At 47.3% G+C, this 21217-nt stretch overlaps 1 protein-coding gene across 1 annotated transcript; it reads right to left on the bottom strand.

Moving 5' to 3' along the window:
• Positions 1–6405: 6405 nt before the first annotated feature.
• Positions 6406–8910, bottom strand: PRND (prion like protein doppel). The gene is made up of 2 exons (XM_028524746.2): positions 8818–8910; positions 6406–8506 (listed from the first exon to the last, which is right to left on the bottom strand). The coding sequence occupies exon 2, from the start codon at positions 8493–8495 to the stop codon at positions 7956–7958; it is 540 nt and encodes a 179-aa protein (XP_028380547.1). The 5' UTR covers positions 8496–8506; positions 8818–8910; the 3' UTR covers positions 6406–7955.
• Between the last annotated feature and the right edge of the window lie 12307 nt (positions 8911–21217).

Consider the following 21217-nt stretch of genomic DNA (forward strand, 5'->3'; position numbering starts at 1 on the left):
CCTCACCCACTTACCGCACCCAGAGGGCAGTTAAACTAGCACAGCAGCACACCTCTGTGCCTGTGCACACATGGGTGTGCCACCAGGACATAAACATCCCGACGGCAGGCACGTGGCCTTTCTCATCCACTGTTATTGCTCCAGTGGGGAGCAGACTGACCCACAGTAGAAACTTAATTTGAGTTTGTCGAATGAAGGCATGAACGAACCCACAAAATGCCCAAGATGAGGCAAGGAAGGACATTAGCTAAAATGTTGCACTTAGATTAGGAGCTGAAATAGCGTCCAGAGAAGAAATTATTTGTAATTCTAAGTAAATCCATCTGTGAAGGCAGAGGGCCAATGACCTTGAAATAGAGATGTGGAGGCCCCACAGACAGGCTCAGGTCCTGCCCAGAGGGAGAGTCTGGAACCTGGACTTCTGGAAACATCTGTCTGCACAGGTCAGCGTCCTCTGTTTGAGAGGGACCAGGTCTGCAGACCGCACTAAGTTGGAGATTCCACGAGGGCCTTTTTAGCCTCTGCTTTTGTGACAATGAACCCTGAAGAGCCCTGTAACTTTGGGTGGGTGGGAGGCCCTCTGTTTTTTGCTGTGCCATGTGGGCCAAAAGCTGAAGAAAACCCTACCGACCTTTGTCTCCTGCTCCCCTATGTTTTTTTTCCCCAGGGGAGCAGAGCTGGTGATGGGGTTTGGCTTAGGTACAGGGAGAGATAAACTACATTTAAGAGATGCTAAAAGGGTCCTGGACCCTACTTTAATGTGTGTGGAGTGTTTCCCACACATCCAACCTATTTTCTGACACCAGCCGGTTGCCCTATAATTTAATTCCATTCTGACACCATCTACCTGGAGATAGCATCATATCCCCCAGGTTAAGGGCTCACTCTTACAAGACCTCCTGCCTCCCAGACACCAACCCCAAGTCCATGGCAGGATGTAGATCTGCGCTTGCAGCCACCCCCTCTTTGGGCTCCCTTACCAGAGTGGCTCACAGAACTCAGAGAAACATTTACTTCTATATTATTGGTTTATTATAAAAGGGTATAACTCAGGAATAGCCAGAGGGGAGACACACATACAGCAAGGCATGGGGAAAGGGCGCAGAACCTCCACGCTCTCTCTGAGCACACCGCTCTCCCCAAATAGTGTCCTGTTCACCAACCAAAAGCTCCCCAAAGCCCCTTCTTTTCTATGGGGCTATTCCCATACGAAAGGGGCTTGTATGGTGACTTCAATGCACAGGTATGACTGATTAGATGATTGGCCATTGATGATCGATTCAGTCTCCTATCCCTCTCCTCTCCCTGAAAATCAGTGGACAGAACTGAAAGGTCCAATCCTCTAGTCTTGGTTGATTCCCCTAACAAACACCTTCCATCCTTAGGTGCTTTCTGAACAGTCGCCTCATTTGTATAAACCCAGTATATTGGAAAGGGGCTTGTTATGAATAGCAACACACCCATTTCACTTTTAGGGCTCTGAATGATTTCAGGGACTGAAGACCAGAGACCAAATGTTATAACAAAAGATTCTCCCATTGCTCTTATTTTGCTCAGGAAATTTAAAGGGGGTTTGGGACCTGTGAGCCAGGAGCCATGGATGAAGATCAGATATACATGAGAAGTCTATTTTGGTTATCTGAATGGCCAAATACATATTTCTTATGAATCAAAATATCACAGATGCCATAAGCTCCTTTATTTTGTTCTTGATTGCTAAGGAGCCCTTAGTCAAAAGAGCCAGTTAAAAACATTGAAAACCTTAATTATGGATTTGGAAATTCAAGTCCAACACAACGGATGTGGGTCTTGCTTAGCCAGAACCGTACTCTGGACCTTTCCCTCTGCTCAGCCCTCGACAGTCTCTCTCCTTGGTGTTATTTCTTGAGCCCAGAGCCCTGGAGCCATAAAACCCACCCTGTCAGGTGCTGAAATGACCTCTGATGAGTAATTCTTTCTGAGGGTGGGCTTCTCCTGTGCTCCCTCCCCCATAACCTCCTCCCTTGCCCACCTCCCTCCATCCAGGGAGACCAGCTGTGTTAGGTGCTCTGGCCCTGACCTGTCTGTGTCCAGCCCCGTTGAGTTCCTCTCTGGCTCCCTGCCAACTTCCTTTCACAATTTATGCTCAAGCCTGTTAGAGTTAAAACAATCTGTATTGTTTAAGAAGGCTACACTTTCCCACAAAAATATTTGCATTAAAATAAGGCCCAGGAATTCCGAGGATAGATTGGGTGAGCAGGTGGATGGAGATAAGAAATCCAGGCCAGTGTACAGGGAAGCACCTTGGGGACACAGTGACACTTAAGTCTCAGAGGATAAGTTCTTTTGCTGGGGTCAGCACTGGGCTGGGTGCAGCCACCAGGGAGGGTCCTTTAGAAGGGGCGTGGTCAGTGCAAGGGACCTATTTCAGTACGAAGCTTCCCAGGGACCCAGGTGAAGGCTCTGAAGGGGTTCAGATCAGGCCTCCCCAAGATGTATTACTTTGGCATGGGAGTTATTTTTAGCTGAAGACAGCTGAGACCCTCTGGGCTCAGGATAAACTTTTACCTCTCCCTTAAAGACTTTAAATTTGGAGCCTTGCCCATTATGAGTAACCAGAAATTACTTATTCAAAAAATATATTTTATTGACTATGTTATTACAGTTGTCCCAGTTTTTCTTCCGTTGCCCCCCTCTGCCCAGTACCCCCTTCCCTCCAGCATTCTCCCTCCTTAGTTCATGTCCATGGGTTGTACCCATGGGTGGTCTTCCACCACCCCAACACCCACTGGTTTTTACAGCTAGAGTTATGGGGATCTATCTTCCTGGTGGTGGAACCCTGGGCTGTGTGGCCTGGCCTGGGGCTGGGATCACTTGCTCCCAAGGTATCCCTCCTGATTTTTATCCACCACATGAGAATGTGGGACTGGCTGATCCACTGCCACTGCTGCCTCTCTGGGCCACATCACATCTCCGCACCTCTCTGCCCGAGTCCACAACTCCACCCCTCCTGCTTGTCTGGATGAAAGGGGCTTCTTTAAATCCTTGGATGTCATACTTCCATACAGCTTGATTTTCTCTTGGTTCAGGTTGTTATTTGTTTTTGTATCTAATTGTAATTCTTTCTACAGTTGCATGAGGGGGTGAAGCATGTCCACCTATGCCTCCATCTTGACCGGGATTCCCAGAAATAACTTTTTGGCACCTGTCTTATCTATAGGTCAGTGCAAACATCTAATTACTGAACACTGCTCTTCTTATCCTACAAATGATTTTTTTTTTGCTTAGCTCAGGATGTCATATACACTTCATTGACTCTTTCTTCTCCCTGAACCTCTTATGTACGTGGGACCTCTGACTTTCTCATGTATGTGGGGCTCCTGCACATACAAATGTAATTAAATTTGGTTCTGTTCTCTCTGTTACTCTAATCTGTCTCATGTAGATTTAATTGTTAGACCAGTCCAAAGAACTTAGAAGGATAGAGTGAAATTCCTTCCTCCCCCACAGCTCCCCTTCACCAAGGGAGAAGTGCTGAGTCTGGTTTTCGGGGGCAGGCTTTCAGTGGGCTGGGGTGGGCTTCGAGATGCCTGAGAGACACGGCGCCTTATTCCCATTTTTCCAGGAACATCTGATTTCTTCCCATTTTGCAGCTGCATGTCCTTCCCGTTGATGTAGGAGTTTGTCTCCTTTCTCTTCCACCAGGGAACATGGTACCCCACGGAGAACAGGTGTTCTGCCAGCAGCGGGGGTAAGAGAAAAACAAGTCCTGTGCTGCGTCCGATGGGACGGTCTCAGGGTAGAGAGAGCACACACAGCTGCCGGCATGGTCTAGGCCTGCCAGAGGCCAGCTCTTCGACAGAGCAGTGTCTGAGCTTTCAGGTGGGGAAACTGAAACCTGTCGTGATGCCATATCCGTGTGTCTTCTCGGTCACTCGCCCAGCACGTGTGGCCTGCCAGTGTGTTAGCACTGCCCACAGGCGGGCTCATGCCTCCTGCGGTCAGCATTTCAGTTGCCACCCCCGCAGACCCTGGAATGTGTGTGCAGCAGCATGTGGACATCTTAAGGTGTCTTCGTCCAGCCGTATGCAACACACGGAGAGAAGGTGTTGGGTGGAGATGCAAGATGTGTCCGAACTGCAGGTACGAAGAAGGATCGGGGTCCCTGACCTAATGGGCCGCTGCTCCAGTTCAGTCACCTGCTATCAGAAAGCTGGAGGTAGTGTGGGCGGCTCAAGACAAGCGAGTGGCCACTACCTGGGACACAGCTCAATAGCAGCAGAGGGTGGGATGTCTAAATGTCACCTGGCATGTTCTAAGCAAGGTGGGGTGCCAGGGCTCCGGGGAGATGCTGGTTCAGGGGAGCACGGGCTGCTTTAACCAAGTGTGCTTCATGCCCACTCCTTTTGGTCTTTATGACTAGCAAATACTCACGTGTGTAATTGTACTAAAGATTCATTGAAAAACTCAACTTTATGCCTCCCCTGGCCATTGTGGATTGTGGAGTTGTACAACCATCCCTTCCTCTGATCAGGAAGTCTGCACATGCACTGCCTGCTTTCTGGGCTTCTCATCCAGATGTTTTGGGCCAAGGACCAGGTTTAGAATGGGAATTGCTCACAGATTTAGGATTTTCAAATGGTCCTGTGGTCAGAAATTACTTGGGAAGAGTTAAATGTGCCATCTGCAAGGGGGAGAAGATGCTCAAGCAGCACTTGTAGAAAAGGCAGCTTCTCATACTTAGACGACATAGCAGCTCTTACAGGCTAATAATGCCCTGCACTGCAGGTGGTGCTGGGAACTGCTCCGCCTGTGTGAACACAATCTAGTCATGTTGAGAAAAGTTTAAATTAGACTCAGTTTTGTTCCAGAAATCCTGCATTTGTAAATCTATTCCACATAAATGAAAGTAACAGACTGCAAGGCTGTATGAACAAGGATCTTTATTGTTGGCAGCGGTGAAAAATGGGCACAACCTGAAGGTCCAACTAGAAAATGATTCAATTAACAGTGTCCCACAGTCTGTACTGTGGAATACTACACAGCAATGTAAAAAGACAGGTTAGCTAACTAGTTAGCCAGCTGTTGAACTGGAGAGAGGTTCGGGATGCAGTGTTAAGTTACAGAGGCAAATTGCAGAGAAATGAATGTGACATGTATGATTATAGTATTCTTAAAAGAAGTAATTAAACAAAAACTCTCATATATTTGAACATAATGAAAGTGCAGAGAAGGAAGGAAGGAGGGGCGTGGGTTGAGGAAGGTAGGGGGGAGGCAAGAACACAAAAATCATGGGAAAAATGAAGAAAGCGTGCAATAAGGTTGAGAAAAAAATTGGAATATAAATGCTCACTTATATAATTATTGCAAATATGTACATTTATATATGTAAATGGATAAAGGCTGGAAGGCTATAGGAAAAACTAAAAACACTGACGTAATTAGATGCTTGGATTGGGGGCAATGTTTTGTTTGGATTGCTGTTGTAATTTTAACGTCACAATAAACTTTTAAAAATATCACTACTCAGGAAGAACAAGAAAGTGGTGGTTGGTGAAATTATTTACATTTCAAATGACTCAATCAGGAATAATTCAGAAGCTCCTCACAAGGCCTTGTATAGAGCAGGTGCTCACTTAGCCCACCTTTGCTGAAATGCAAAACCAGACTCACGCAGCCTTGGCTTGGCCTCATAATTGGTGAACATGAGCAAGGATGTTCAAACACATATGGTTTTGATTAAAAGCCCCATAAGTAAAATCTGCATCTGAGTCACCATGTACAAATTCACTTCACGCCCCACTTGAATCTGGTCTCTGGAACTATTACGGAAATGTGAAATGACAGGCCATTTTAGAAAACGTACTAGATCGTGGACTGAGTGTTTTCATATCACAAGTGAAGCCATTTTGCTCATGTGCCTGTGTGTGCCCTCGTAATTAAACTCAGAAGAGCCGGGACCTGAAATTTCCACATCAGTTTATAAGTATTTGTTCTTTCTGTCTGCATTGCTATTGTTGTTACTAAGAGAATAAAAATTAAAAATTGACATGTAAGAAATAACACACATGTGATCTGTACTTGAACTTGTTTCTGTGAAAGAATTCAACAGGCCCCGGGAAGTGGGCAGGGAGAGAGGGGCTGGCGGCATGAGAACGGAGACCATGGGGTCGGGGGGAGGTGGGGGTGGGATGTACTCTGCGCTGTTTCAGTGCAGGGCAGGCATCTCCCCGCAGACCCAGGGGCAGGCTGCTCCCCTGGGCTGCCCCGCCCCCACGTCCTCCACCCTCTTTCTATGTTCAAACCTTCCAAATGTGTCCTTGAGAAGAACACTGATAACGGTGGAGGCTCAGAACAAGAGGTGCCATTATCAACATTGATGTTTTAAAATACTCCAGATAAAGTCTCTGACAATGCACTTTTTTCCTCTCACAGACTCTCTTTATGGGAGAATTGATGATCGCCAGCAGCTGTTATCTCCAAAAAATGGTTCAACAACCCCCGTGAATCTCTGAGTTTACCCAAGAGCACCCGTGGGGCATCTTAGAACATTAGATTCGTTATTTTTATTTAAAGGTACTTATATTGTATAATATTTATGTTTAACTACAGTTAACAAATAATATTTTTGTAATATATATTTTAACCACTAATAAACAGATAAGAAGTGGTGTATCTATTCCTGCTTATGGTATGGATGAATTATTGTTATTTTATTCTTCAATTGCAGTTCACATCAACATGATTCCATATTAATTTCAGGCGCACGGCATTGTGGTTGGACAACAGTGGGCTTTACAGAGCAGTTTCCCCAGTAGTTCACATGCCCGCCCGGCACCGAGCATGGCCAAGACAACATTACTGACTGTAGTCCCGGCGCTGTACGGCCCAGAGGGACTGTTCATTAGACCTCCCTAAAGACGCTGTTTCTTTTGGGCCAGGAAAAACTATTTCTGTGTAGTGATAGGCGGTTCACAAGAATGATGGCCTGTCCCCAAAGTGGTGGTAAAAATACTGCCGGAGACGTGTGGAGTCCCAGGAAAGGAAGCGCATGTAAAAGATGCTCGCGTGCATGTGCCTGCAGACATGCACAGGGAGTGAGAGGAACATCAGAAAGCAAGCATGTCGTTCAAAGTTGTTTTCTTAAACACATGGACTGTTTGAGAGGCGGGAACAGCAAACACTTACCCTTCGTGTGAAAAAATATCTTGTGCCAGAGACACATCCTGCTGTGGATGTAATCTGCTCTGAGAATCAGCTTGGCAATATTCCCTTACCAGAGAATTTCCAGGCCTCTGTCTAGTTCTATTTCTATTTGAATTTAATACCTTTATTATATTTTGGTTTAGTTAGAATCGAATAAAGCCTCCCTGTAACAAAGGTGTCAGAATACATGACCATCAGCTCAGGCCCTTTCATATTTCTAAAAATGGAATTTCCCTAGTTCCAACAGGGATATGTGTTTGGATTTGGCCTCGAGAGCCATCAGGGACCGCGGGACAGCTCTGGCATTGGACAGAGCGGACAAGCTGGGGTTAGACAAGCCAGGCTTCAGTTCCAGTTGTGCCCCTTTCTGGTTGGTTCGCCTCTCGGAGCCTCAGTACAATGGGAATAACACCTGCCTCTGCGCGTTGTTAGGAGGTATGGTGAAGTGCCTGGCACCATCCCTGGTGTGTTGTTTTATCCATTCACCAAACATTTATTGTGTAATACAGTGTGCCAGGCACTCCGCCGGGAGCAGAGGATGCAGTGATGAGCACACACCCTCTGGCAGAGCCTGTGGGGATGGACACACAAACAATCAGATTCAAGCAGATACCTGAGGAGACACTTAGGCGTGCTATTGGAAGCGCTGCAGAATCCCTGCTGTTTGGTACCTTCAGAACACCTGTGGGTTGGGTACTGGGGGAAGAGAGCTGGGATGACTCTGGTTTGCTTGCCTGCTCATCTACGTGGCTGCCTGCCTGCTCATGGGCTTATTTCACAATGAACCAAATGAAAACCAGCAGGCAGAGCATCACAGGCTGGTCCATGGAGACCCGGAGTCCCGCTCCCTTTTCCAACCAGAAATCGCAATGCTTGGCAGAGCAGAGCTCCCTGACCAGCCTCCACAGGATCCCCTGGTGAAGCTTGCCCTGTTTCCCTTGGAACAGCTCCTCCTGGTTCTCAGCCTGAGTGATGTTGATGCAACTGGTGACAAACTTCTCCTTGGTCACGTTCGCCTCGGAGCAGCCGTCGTAGTGGATCCCGTCGGGGAACTGCCAGTAGTTGGCCTCGTAGTACCTGTTGCCCTCAGGTCCGAAGTTGATATCCAGCTTCCGGCCTTGCTTGATGAAGGCCCCGGGACGCATCTGCACCTCCATCCTCTGGGCCTCCGTGACCGGGGAGCTACTGGGCAGGGCCTTCCGGTTCCACTTGATTCTGTGCTTTATGCCTCTTGCCTTGACTGCAGCCAGCTGGCTGAAGAGCAGGACACAGATGATGGCCAACCAGCATCCACCCAGGTGCTTCCTCATTGTGTCTGAATCTGCAACAGCAAAGGATGGGGCAGTTCACTTCTCCAGTGGGGTTGCCAGCTCCCCACCCCCTCCCATGTGTAGATTTTAAACAAGGGATGGCCTTCTTGCCCTATTTACATTTTCCCAGCAGCATGATTGTTTTCCCATGCTCAGGCTGCACAGGGTTAAGTCAATACCAAGTTTCTTGTGTTTGCCTGGAACTATATCCATTCAGGGCGGTGACCCTGGTTTTCTCAGACAGATAAGAAGCTGCAACTGGCAATTACAGAGCCTTTGAATGTGCATGGGAAAAGAAAAAGAGTAATGACTTAATACATACAGGTTTTCTTTGGCACTCCCAAGTCTTCCAAACCAAGAGGTCTCTGGGAGGCAAATACAGCAGAAGAGGTGGAATCAGAGGCTCCCGGGCATAGGCTCTGTTTAAAAAGAATAAATTTGTTAACCAATGTTAACATGTAAAATGAATGTATATACTGCTAGTCAGAGCAGCTTACAAAATGCATAAGGTCTATTTTGAATCTTCCTTCTTTATTCTCCACTGCTCCGAGCCGGCACTGTCTTAGGCACATTCTGCCATGTATTCTAAGGTGTCCGTGGCTGCTGACTGTGAAGGCGTTAAAGGCAGAGAGAGAGGAGATGGGCTCAGGGGCAGGGGGAGATGGGATGGGAGTGTGGGGAGGGTCCCCTGCCTCTCCCTACGATCATAAGTAATCTTTTTATGTTCCTCCTCTAGGGACAGTGTGACCCTGTGAGCCTCCCCCAGATAGTTTCTTATCACACACTTACCATGTGTCAGCCACTGACATTGTCTAACTCAGTTCTCTCGTGGGAGAGGCACAGCACTACCCCCATTTTATAGAAGCTGTGCTGGGAACCAGGAGTCAGGGGATTTGCCAAGGCTGCACAGGGACAGGTTCTGACACTGCTCCCACCAGGCCCCACTGCCCTCTGGGCTGTGGGAGCGGATGGTGCCCAGATGTTGTGCTTTTGACTCACTGGGCATGAAGGGCAGCCCGATGGACCCTAAGCTGAGCAAAGAGCAGAGCTTGGGAGACATTTCCAAGGAAATGAAATGATGGAGAGGACAGGAGGGCCTTGGGGAGCACCGAGGTGACCCTAGGGCTGCTGATAATATCAGAGAATACCCCTCCCTTCCAGCCTCCCAAACTGGTAGTTTGTCACACCTGGCTCCTGAAGTTACAGTAGTTATTGTGGAAATCCACCTCCCAAGGTCAACTGTCCGGGGCACTGAGCACCTGGACCTTTGTCTGTGCAGATCAGGGATGCAGGACATTACTATAGCAGAGTGTGCTTAGGCTGTCTCCTAGATAAGATTTACTGTGCATCCTTAAGTGCCAGAGCTTCAGAGGGGTGAAAAGTTAGCACAGCTAACCCCTACCACACCCTCCATCATCCCGTTGCAGTTTTCCTAAAAGTGTTTAGTTCACTTCTGTTAAAATGTTCAATTCTAGTGAGACGCTGGTTTTTATGTAGAGAAACAGGCAAAATGCAACCTAAGTGTACTTCTAGTCTCTGGGCACCCACAAAGAGGCTTCTGCTGACCTCTTTCACCACGCAGGCATCACCTGGTCTCTGCGCAGGGAGGGCATGAGTGTGTCCAGCAGCAGCCTGTGCACCCAGGCTTTCAGCACCCAACCCTCACGGCCCCCCAATCTCAGGGAGCTCGGAGCAGCTTTCTCCAAACTGATTCAAGCAAACATTCATTAACCCCCTGAACCGGGGCCACACCCCATGTCATCAGTCCTTATGCCTTGGTAGGAGCAATCTTAAATAAGAATAATAACATCATTTACAGGTGCATCAGATTAAATAATAGCATAGAGACATTGAGAAAGAAATTAGTCTTTCTTTCTAGGCAAGGGCTTAAAAGCAAGAGAAAATCCCCACCAGCCAACCCTGCAAAAGCATTTTTTCACAGCACTGAAACATAGGCATGCACACCTGGAATGACTAACGTTTTCGCAAGTGTCCCCTGACTCAAGTCCCATCCCAGGAGATGGGAGTCAAGTAATCATTGCATGGTTTGCAGTCTGATGAGAAATGAGCAACCCCGACTAAGGAAATGGAGTTCATGCACAAACTCTGCCTCCCCACCTACCTTGGGCTCTCTCTGGGAGCGTGCCTTTGGAGCCACGGCAGCCCGCACTGTCCTCCAGCACACCCTCTTGGCAGCCAGGCCTGCCCAGCTTTATAGGAGCCCAGAGGGAGTGGCATCCCTCCTCCTCTCCAAATATGGCAGCCTTCCTTCCCTGGCAGGGCCAATCAGGAGTTCCCAGGTGCTCCTTTGTCTTGAGAAGGATGGAGCTTCTCATCACTTTTCACTAATAAGCATCACGTGAAGATCTTGATGAAGTTCAGCAAAACTTGGGAGTTGCCTCTTATTTTATTCATGTATTTATTTACTTACTACTGCCAGTTTATTTATTATAAAGGATACAAATAAACAGCCAGGTGAAGAGGTATAGAGGACAAGGTTTGGAAGCATCCAAATGCAGGAGCCCCCAGAGTCTGGGGTGCTCCACCCTCCTGGAATGTGGGTGAGCTCTCTAACCTGGGAGCTCTCTGAACCCCACTGTGCTAGTAACTGGGGCAAAACCCAAGCAGTATAACAAGATGCTCCTATCGCCCCTCCACGCAGGAAGTTATAAGGGTTTAGAAGCGCTATGCAAGGAATTGAGGACAAAGATCAGACACATATTTCCTATCACATGACAACTTCACAGATGGATGGATGGATTGATGGATGGATGCATCCACCCAAAGAGTCCAGGTGGGGCTATTTTTAAGACTAGTGGTTTTAGAGGTGCTCTTTAGAACAGAAATGGGAAGTGTTAGAAGTGTTTTCCCATCGATATCTACAACAGAGGGTGGTTTCAAAGGCCTTGCTGGGTGTGCACACTGTCCTGCACTTTAAGACCCACCCCAGAGAGCAAAGGGGGCTCTGCTGGCACCCTTTCTGGGAAGGATAAGGTCAGGAAGAGGGAGCGTGTTCGGGTGGACCACGTGCCAGGCAGCCTGAACCCACAGAGAGTGAGGGGCCCTGCTTCCATTGGGTGGTGGGAAAAGCAGAGCCGATGGTGGGTAGAAGGCCAAACTAGAGAACCGGCCAGCCCTTTGGGCTGCTGGGGTCACGTGGGGGAGCTTGAGCCACTCAATTCGTGCAAAGGTCAACAAGTTGATCTGCAGCAACCCAAGGGACAGAGACAGGTGGAGATGAAACTAACACTGCTTAAAGATGGTGGAGGCCACGAGTGGGTTTCTCCAGTGCCTCTGTCTCTACATGATGGCCGGTGCAGCTGGAGGGGAACCAGAGAGTCAGTCACTCCTGGCATAAGGGACTGTGCATAGTAATTGGGTGGCCACTCCTTACACAAAAGGGTCTTGCTCAGATGTCCCCGTTACAGTCATTACTGCAACTCAGGATCAAAAGTGAATGTGGAGGTGTATGGAGGGAGATTTGCCTGTAAATAAAATATGATCACCATCCTGAATGCGACATCGTCTGGGTTCTCCAGGTTCGCTTCCAAGTCCCCTTGGGAACCGAATTAAACGATTGCTTCCAGATTGACCAGCAGATGGCGCTGGAAGAGTTTACAAACACTTGGCCCTGGAGGTAGGAAATTCGCAGCTAAGACAAAGCCTCAGGGCTCTACTTGGATTTGGGGACTCCAGATCGACCTTTTTTCTCCTCTGTCTTTAGTTTTAAATCTTATTTTGTTTTACTCTCTAAAAAACATTTATTTATTTATTTATTTATTTATTTATTTTTAAAGAGAGGGGAAGGGAAGGAGAAAGAGAGGGAGAGAAACATGTGTGAGATTAATCAGTCTCCTCTCACACTCTCCCAACTAAGAACCTGGCCCACAACCCAGGCATGTGCGCTGACTGGGGATTGAACCTGCGACCTTCCAGTTCACAGACCAGTGCTCAGTCCACTGAGCCACACCAGCCAGGGCAAAACTTTACTATTTTGATCTAGAATCATAGACTTCTGGTCTTGTGAACATACGCACAAACACAGTAGTGCAGACTTAGAGTAGACTTCGTAAAATGCAGAAAAAAAAGAAAAGATCTCTTAATATTTCACTTTTCAGAGACAAGTGTCAGTACAATTTTGTTCATTGCATAGATGCATAGGATCATAATTAGGGTTTGGGATGTTCAGAGCTGGAAAGGATTCAGAACCCTCTAGTCTGGCTCCTTCACGCTGTGAGGTCACAGGACCCAGATAGGCCCAAGGTCACCCTGTCAGGCAAGCGGTGCCGTCCCCGAGGGCCCATTGCTCTGTTCTGAACTGTGTGTACCGTTCAGCCTGCCTGTCCCCGTCTGGTACAGTCACCTCCAGGCCGCCTCCGTCCGTCTTTTTCATCCCTTTCTGAGCAGGACTTTGCCCAGAACATCGTGGGAGGTTGGTTTAGAGCTGATGAGGCTGCAGATTCTTCTTGTCAGGGAACAAAAGACTGTTCTCAGAGGCACAGAGGGGTGTGGAAGACTGAAAATGCTCAGAAGAGAGGAGCTCTGGAAGCTGCAAACGAGGCAAGAAAACGGTTCAGCAGATGCAGAGAGGGCAGAACTGCTCCAATCCCTTCTGCACAGATAAACAAACAACCACGGAATTAGTGTGAGGACATTCGTCTCTTTAAATGAGCTGAGAGGTGAGGGTCTGGTGAACTGTGTCTTCTGGCATCAACAATTACATTAGGAATATAATTTCATGTTGATCATGTTTGTGAAAACAGGGAGAATGAGATTGATTCCACAGGGCTCGGTGTTCCAGGATGAAAAGAACCAATGATATATTTCGCACGAGTGTATGAACAATAGGAAATTATGTGGATTAACCAAAAAGGCAACAGGGAAAGGCTGAGGTGTAGGATGCATGAATGGGTCATGATTATACCATTTCCTAGTTTGATGAGGTGTTGGACCTTTGGAGAGCATTTATAAGTAAATACAGTGATTGTTAAGCTACAATGCCAAACTGTACCAGAAGGGTTGGTGTGTGGGAAGATCACCCACCATACCTTGGCGTTTTGAAGATTTATCAGTCTGTCATGTGCCTGGGGCCATGGTGTGCCAAGGAAGGCAGAGCATAGGGTGGGATAATGCAGCTGAAGGAGCTCCTAGCCTAATGTTAGAGAAACAATTGAAATGTGTTTTGGAAAATAATATCATGCTTATTAGAAAGCTGTGTAGCTGTCTAAACAGCCATACTCATTTTTTTTCAAAGGAAGCTACATATATCCTAAGTGTGCCACATTATGTATTTTTACAAACTGAACACCCCAGTGTAACCTGCACCCAGATTAAGAAGCCGAATGTGACAGCACCCCCAAAGGCTCTGTGTGTCCCCGCTGGGTCATTGTCCCCTCCCCTATACTATTCTGACTTTTTCCACCATAGGTTAGTTTTGCCTGTTTTTGTACTTGACCTAAACAGAGTTACATGGAACATAATCTTTTGTGTGTCTTGCTCGGATTACTTCTTGAGATCTCCCCACATTGTGTGTAGTTGCAGGTTGTTCATTCCATTGTGAGACTATCCCACAAATGGCATCTCCGTTTCCCTGTTGGTGGGCTTACGGGTGATTTCTGGCACAAATAGTGCTTCTCTGAAGGTCCTGGCACGTGACTTCTGGTGGACATCTGATTGTTTTTCTGTTGGATGTGCTCTCTGAGAGGTAGCCTTGCTGGCTCCTAGTTTATCAGGAACCACCGAAGGCAGTGACTTGTCTTGGGTGTCACTGAATGTCCGTGGAATAGGATGTTTGTAATTGAGAAGAAAGAGAGCCATTGAAGATTTAGAGCAGGGGTATCAAGCTGAATGTTGTCATTTCAGTTGGTCCAGAAGGAGTGGACTGGGAAAGGGCAGACCCTAGGAAGGGCAGAGGTGCCACACTTGGCCACTGGGTTGAAGTTCCTTGTTCGGCCTCCCTCCACTTTTTTCATCATCTCTGATTTTTAAAAAAAGTCCAATCAACCTGATCATTTGATCTGTGAGTTTCTTCTCTCCCTAATATGCAGGAAAATGTCCAAAAGGAGAAAGGCCTTTCCCAGGGTGTGGTTACCGTACTAGGTGGGAGGGGCCAGCTACTGTGTCAGAGGCAGTGACTCCTTCATTACCCATGGTGGTTGTCATCCCAGGAGAGGATGCAAAGAAAGCTGGTACCAACCAGTGACCCAGGTTCTAATCTCCACCCTGCTGTTTTCTGCCTCGAGTGACTTTAGTTCTCATCTGTTAGAGGAGAGCTTAGCCTTCTCTGTCACATAACTGCTCTGTCTCAGACAGTAAAACACCTACTTAATGTGTATCTTTGGGGGTGGTGGAAGCACCTCAGTTTTCACAACTGGACAGGAGGTATCATGTCCCCCACTACTCACAGGGCTTATCAAATGTTGCTTGGCACTGTTGGAATCATAGACATCGATACAAATGCTTCCCCCAAGATATTATAAGAGGAAGTAAGCTGCGGTCTAAAAGCTGTTTTGAGTACACATTAATTACTCAAGAGCCTGTCAGAATCACTAGCGAAGGATTTACTGTTGTGATGACAACTAGTGAAGACTGAAGGCGTTCGTGCTAGAGGTTGGGTCTGTGAGGGCTTTGGCCAGGAGGAAGGTTGGCGCATCATCAAGACAGGTCACAGTCGGTGTGGAAAGTAGTGATCAAGTCCTAGAGCCAACTAACCTGGCAATGGCAGGGTAAGGTTGCTTCTTGATATTAAAGTCTGCAGGGATGAGGTCTGGCAGCATATGGGAAAGGGGGACCCAACATTGTAAAGAAATGCATTTATTGAAATATAACTAACATGCAGAAAAGTGCACATACTGTAAGTGCACAATTCAATACATTTTCACAAACTGAACAACCTTATGTAACCAGCAGAATATTTTAAAGCCTCATGCCTGATCTCCACCCACCCACAGGATACCTACTATCCTGAATTCTAATGCCCAGTACAGTTTCACCTGCTCTTGGGTTTTATAACACTAGAACCATGCAATATGTACTGTTTTGTGGCTGGCTTCTTTTGTTCATCATTATGTTTGTGAGCTTCATCAATATTGTTGCCCAGAGGTGTGATTTTTCAGTTCTCGTTCCTGCACAAATAGACCACATTTATTTATTAATTCATCACTTGATGAACATTTGGGTTGTTTCCTGTTTGGGGCTATTATGAATGTAATTGCTATGGCAATTCTATTTTAAAAAATATCCTCGCCTTAGGACATGCTTATTGATTTTAGAGACAGGGGAAGGGAGGGAGAGAGAGGGGGAAACATTGATGTGAGAGAGAAACAATGATGGTTGTTGCCTCTTGCAAGCGCCCAGACTAGGGGCTGAACTTGCAGCCTGAGTATGTGCCCTGACTGGGAATCAAACCCACGACCTTTTGGCTTATGGAACAGCCCTCCAACTGACTGAGCCCCACTGGCCAAGTCACTAGAAAAATTCTTATGTACAGCTCTTGGTGAACATAGGCTCTCATTCTGTTGGGCAAATGCTCAGGAGTGGAAATGCTGGGTTATTGGGTAGGCATCTATTTAGCTTTAATAAAAACCACTAACATTTCCCAAAGTTGTTTAACTGACTTAGGTCCAGCTGTGCGAGTGCTCCAGTGCTCCACACACACCTGCTGCATGCGGCCCCTCAGTATTGGAGGCTTCTATTAACTTTTAAAATAAACAATGACAATAGTTTGCTAAGTTACAGTGAATCTAAGAACAAATTACAAAGATTAGGGGAGAGGAGACCTGACTTTGTCCCATCAGTTGTAGGGGTTCTTACCCTGGAAGGGGCAGTCGGTGGATAAAATCTGGGAGATACCTGAACTTGGATGGGAAAAATATCATCACGTCTTTATTTCCACTAACCTCTACCTGAAATGCAGCCTTTTTTTCCATGAAGAATGCCGGCAGCAGACACTGTAGCGTTAGCTGTACCTGTGACCAGAACCCACTGGAGTCACAGGTGTTTTCATGTCACATCACAAGCCTGTGGCCAACTGTCCCAGTTTGCCAAGGACTGAGGGGGCTCCCAGGACACGGGATTTAACATATGGGGCAAACCAGGACAAGTTGGTCATTCCAGTTCCGGATTATATCACTTACACTTGTCATTAGGAAAATATGGTAGTTAGTAGGTCCAGCAGGTCTTACTTAGTGAGTTTTAAAATATTTAATCAGTGTAAAACTGCTTGTGATAACTATATTTTAGCATTTGGTTTCCTGTATAATCTCTGTACTTTATTTTACGTATTTAAATATATTATTCTGTTCCCTCCGACGGGCGGCATCCCCGGCAGCAGTCCCAGCGCAGGGGACCAGCCAGCAGGAAGGCGAGAGCAGCGGCGTGGCCTAAAGCCTGAGCCTCCAGCGGCTGGCAAGCCAGTGCGCATGCGCGCCGGCAGCCTCTTAGGCGACCAGGAGCTTGGCGCCAGAGGAGGCCCGGAGTGGCTACTGCGGCAGTGTGGTTGGTAAAGCGGATGGAATGCTCCCGCAACAGGACCTTCCTTCGCTAAGAAGGAGGTGACAGAGCTCAGTGAACTTCCCTTCAATGAAGGCCGAAACCTCTTTCCGCGGCCTTCAAGGATGTGGTTGGTTCCAGGGGATCTGCCTGAAGGGTCATCAGCGGCAGCACTGAGCAGAAAATCATGACCAGTGGAAATAAAAAGAACTTGGAGATAGTTAAAGCCTACTGGGAGAAGAGTGAGAAGGAGCGGGAGACAGTGTGCAATGATGACAAGTTCCTGATCAACAACTGCAATGATTTCCAGTATGAGGGAAAGGTATTTTACCTGAAGATGAAAGGCGATTACCACCACTACTTGGCAGAAGTAGCTTCTAGGGAGAAGAAAAACATGCGGTTGAAGCTTCTAGGGTGGCTGTTAATGCAGGAGCTCCAAGCCGGGGAGCTACACTTGCGTTCGCGATATTCCGAAAAGACTACCAGGGGGACTCGCAGATATGGACATGACGTTTACTACTCACATTATAGGGCAGCGCAGCGATGGTGGCAGATCAGGCAGAAGACATGGCACCCCACCTCCAGCCTCAGTGATACTTCTAGGTTTGGGGAGAGAGTAGCACGTGAAAATTCTACACTTTTGTGATGAACACAGGAGCCTTGAGACACAGGGGCCTGGACAGGGCCGGGACATCCATATACAGACTGTTTTCCTCGTTCCTCATGGCTGATGGCCAGGCAGATGCCTGATCTCTGAAGTCATGGAGGGGCATGTCCTAAGTTACCCCACAGCAGCCTGCAAGCAAATCTTTGAAATCAGCAAAGAGCACATTATTCTTCTCCACATCCTGCCTCTTAGGCAAAGAAGCCTTGGATGATGCCAGAGCTGAGTAGGACCCACTAAATGAGGATTCCTGTAAGCAATCCACGCTCATTATGAGGTTGTGAGATGACCTCACCCTCTGAGCACGCGAACAGCAGAATGAAGAAGCAGGAGAAGGCAGCTGAAAAGCTTGTGGATCCCTGGCCTTCCTTCACTCTTCTCCCCCATCATCACCAATTCTTCCTCACAACACGCACTAAATATCTAGTGTTAAACCTCTCTGTAGTGACAGCACAGCTACTTGAAACTGCTCCCCTACCCCTGGAAAACAGCTTCAGATAAATCTTGATGGGCATTGCTGGACTGATGGTTGCTTTGAGCCCGAAGGAGCTCCCTTTTCAAATTGTGCAGACAACTACCCTCTGAACGAGGCATTTTATTATTCCTGTTGATCTTTGTGAAATACAAGTGAAGCAATGGGGAAGTTTATAAACAGGCTGAAACAGGCTACAGTGATGTTGAAATGATCCATTTAAAACGAGCCTAGTGTTTTGTTAAGGCACACATCCAGTGCATGCAAAAAAAAATTCACCCCTCCCACCTCTTTCTTCAGCTAGTGGAAAACTGTTAAGGTAAGCTGATAAAGAGACCACTTGCTCCTCTCGGTCAGCTTTGTAATAAAAACTCTGAACGTGTGAGGTTTTGGTAGCGCCTGGTTTTGCCTCTTTAAATTGTGACGTGCACAAACCTTCTTTTCAATGCAATGCATCTAAAGTTTTGGAACCTGCTATTGTTTTATTTTGGGTTGTGGTTAAGAGTCACGGATTTGTTTTCTGTAACTCTTTGGCATCGCCCTCATGTTGCCCTGATGGTGCCGTGTGCGTCAGTCCATGTCAGTGAACATGGGTAATTATTGAGATGCCAGATTTCTAAATTAGATGTCTTGGAATTCAGTGGGTAAATAAATGCTGCTTCAGGCGGGGGTGGGGAACAACCAACACCAAAACAAAACATTATTCTGAACAGGGTCCATAGTCTTCACTGGACTCACAAAGGGGTCCACACACGGCAGGGATAGGCATTTCACCTGGGTCTTGATGTGTATATAGGAGTTTTTCAGGTGGAAAAGGGGTAGGGAAGACATTCCACGTGGAGGAAAGAGCATGAGAAAAGGAATGGTGCATCTGAGGGTCGCCACTAAGGACAATAAGGTACAGATTAATTATGCACTTTAAATGCCTTTTAAAATTAGACTTGGGGAAATGATGGTAGTAAGCTCTAACCGCTAATATTTGGGATCCTGCAGGAGCGCCTTGGCTCAGTGTATATAACGGCAGGTGCCGGGCAGGGCTGTCAGAGGGAAGCAGAGGTGGCAATCATGGTGGTGGCAGTCTGCAGAGACAGCTGCCTGGAAGGAAGACGATGAGGCCAGTTCTTGGTGGGAAGTGAGGAAGGGCAGGGGGTGCACCAGTGGAGGACTGGACTGCCACTGAGAGGGTTCTGGAGAGGAAGGAACAGGGGGACAGCCGACATGTTTGGTGTTCTGGATTTTTTCTCTCACAACTGTTTCTGCCCTACCAGCTTTTCCATCTAACTGGGCTTGTGGCCGGGGAGGAAGGGCTAACACTACTGAACAATGTAGTCTCTTTTCCAGCCCTGGATAACGATCACCCCCACCCTAGTAGGGGGAGGACAGGGGCAATTCATTCATTTGTCTCTGGTTGTTGTTGACAGACCACATCTACCTCCACCTCGAACATCCCTGATTTCCAGAGCTGACCTGGTCCTCTTGCCCCTTCACTTTAGCTGCCATATGGAAACACTGGGAATTTTCCAACTGTCTTCGAACCAATGCCCCATCCCAGCTTCTCTGATCTCCTGACCTCCAGTGGAAGTGACACTCAGGTGTGAGCTGACACACAGGGAAAGAGGATCAGGTATAAACTCCTGAGGGAAAACGAGATGGAAGGGGAACCAATGCAGGGAGAGCGAAAACGTCAGGAGTGTGATTCAGCTGGGGAGTCCAGTTCTTACAGGGTCCAGCTAGGCCTCGGAACAGGGCAAGCAGGTCAAGGTGAGTAAAAAAGACAGGAATGTAATGAGGGAGTTCGGAAGCGGAGGCACAAATGAAGGCCTCCGTTTCTCAGGGCTTGGTGTTCGCTCTGCCCAGTCTTGCAAAGACCTCGCTCACAGCAGGCCAGGGCGTGTCCTTACTCATCTGCATTACTTTGCTGTGAGGTGGGGAAGGAACTGACGCAGCTTCCTCCACTGGGCAGACTAAGAAACGGGGAGAAACGCCTTCTTTGGGGCAAGGGGTAAAGTTTCCACCAGGTGGAAGAGAGTTGTTGAAACAGTCCCTGTGAGAGTAATTTGTAATCTACTAGACTTGTCACAAGAACTGGTACATGAAGCAATTTCCCAGGACGTTCGTTCATTTGTGGGTCAAAGATCCACAGCTTTGTTTGAGGAACCTTTGGTATTTAATGCCGAGTAGAGGGCTGAGTTTCCGCCCCATCTGGGTAGTAGGTTTGTTCGCCTGGTAACAATTCCATCAGCTCTTGATACCCGCTGGTTTTCTACAACAATTGCGGGACAGGTAAGCAGGTTTGATCTCAACGAGTCTGTGGTCAAATACGGTGGTGGGCAAAGTAGTGTTACAGTTGTAATGCAAATAAACAATACAATAATTAACAAATGACAATACAAGAACAAACTCTGTGTTTTGTGCACTCACAACTGTAAACCTACTTTTGCCCACCCCTGTGTTGCAGTGCTCACCTTTTCAAAGGCCAAGAGTGTCACATTACATTTTCCAGCTTTCCCTGATTTAGGCTTCGGCTCTGTGGCCAGCAAAGCCTTCGGGCCAAGTGCTTATAAACACAGTGGACACGAGGCTATCAGTGCTTCTGTGCATGTTCCTGGAACACCTGTGAGAAAAACGAGTGGGCAGAAATGTTTTTATAACAAATTAAATCTCAAACAATGCCTAAACCCTCCCCAGGCAGGTTAATGTGCGTTTTAAACAAAAAAGCTTCATTGAGATATAATTCACATATCATGAGATCCATCATTTCAAAGGGCACGATGCGGTGATGTTTAGTATTATTCGTAACGTTGTTCACTGATTACCACTGTCTAACTCCAGAGGATCTTTATCACACTGGAAAGAAACTGCAGGCCCATTAGCAGTCAATTCTCATTCCCCCACTGTTCTCCAGCCCCTGGCAACCACGAATCTACTTCCTGTCTGTGTGGCCTAATCTGGGCACTCCATTTAAAGTGAATCAACCAATATTTGCCTTTTTGTGTCTGGCTTCTTTCACCTAGCATCATGTTTTCAAAGTCCATCCAAATTGTAACGTGGATCAGAACTTCACCCAGTCTCTTTATGCTCGAATTATACTGTCTG

Source organism: Phyllostomus discolor, chromosome 9, assembly GCF_004126475.2.
Source record: "Phyllostomus discolor isolate MPI-MPIP mPhyDis1 chromosome 9, mPhyDis1.pri.v3, whole genome shotgun sequence".
Taxonomy (NCBI): Eukaryota; Metazoa; Chordata; class Mammalia; order Chiroptera; family Phyllostomidae; genus Phyllostomus; species Phyllostomus discolor.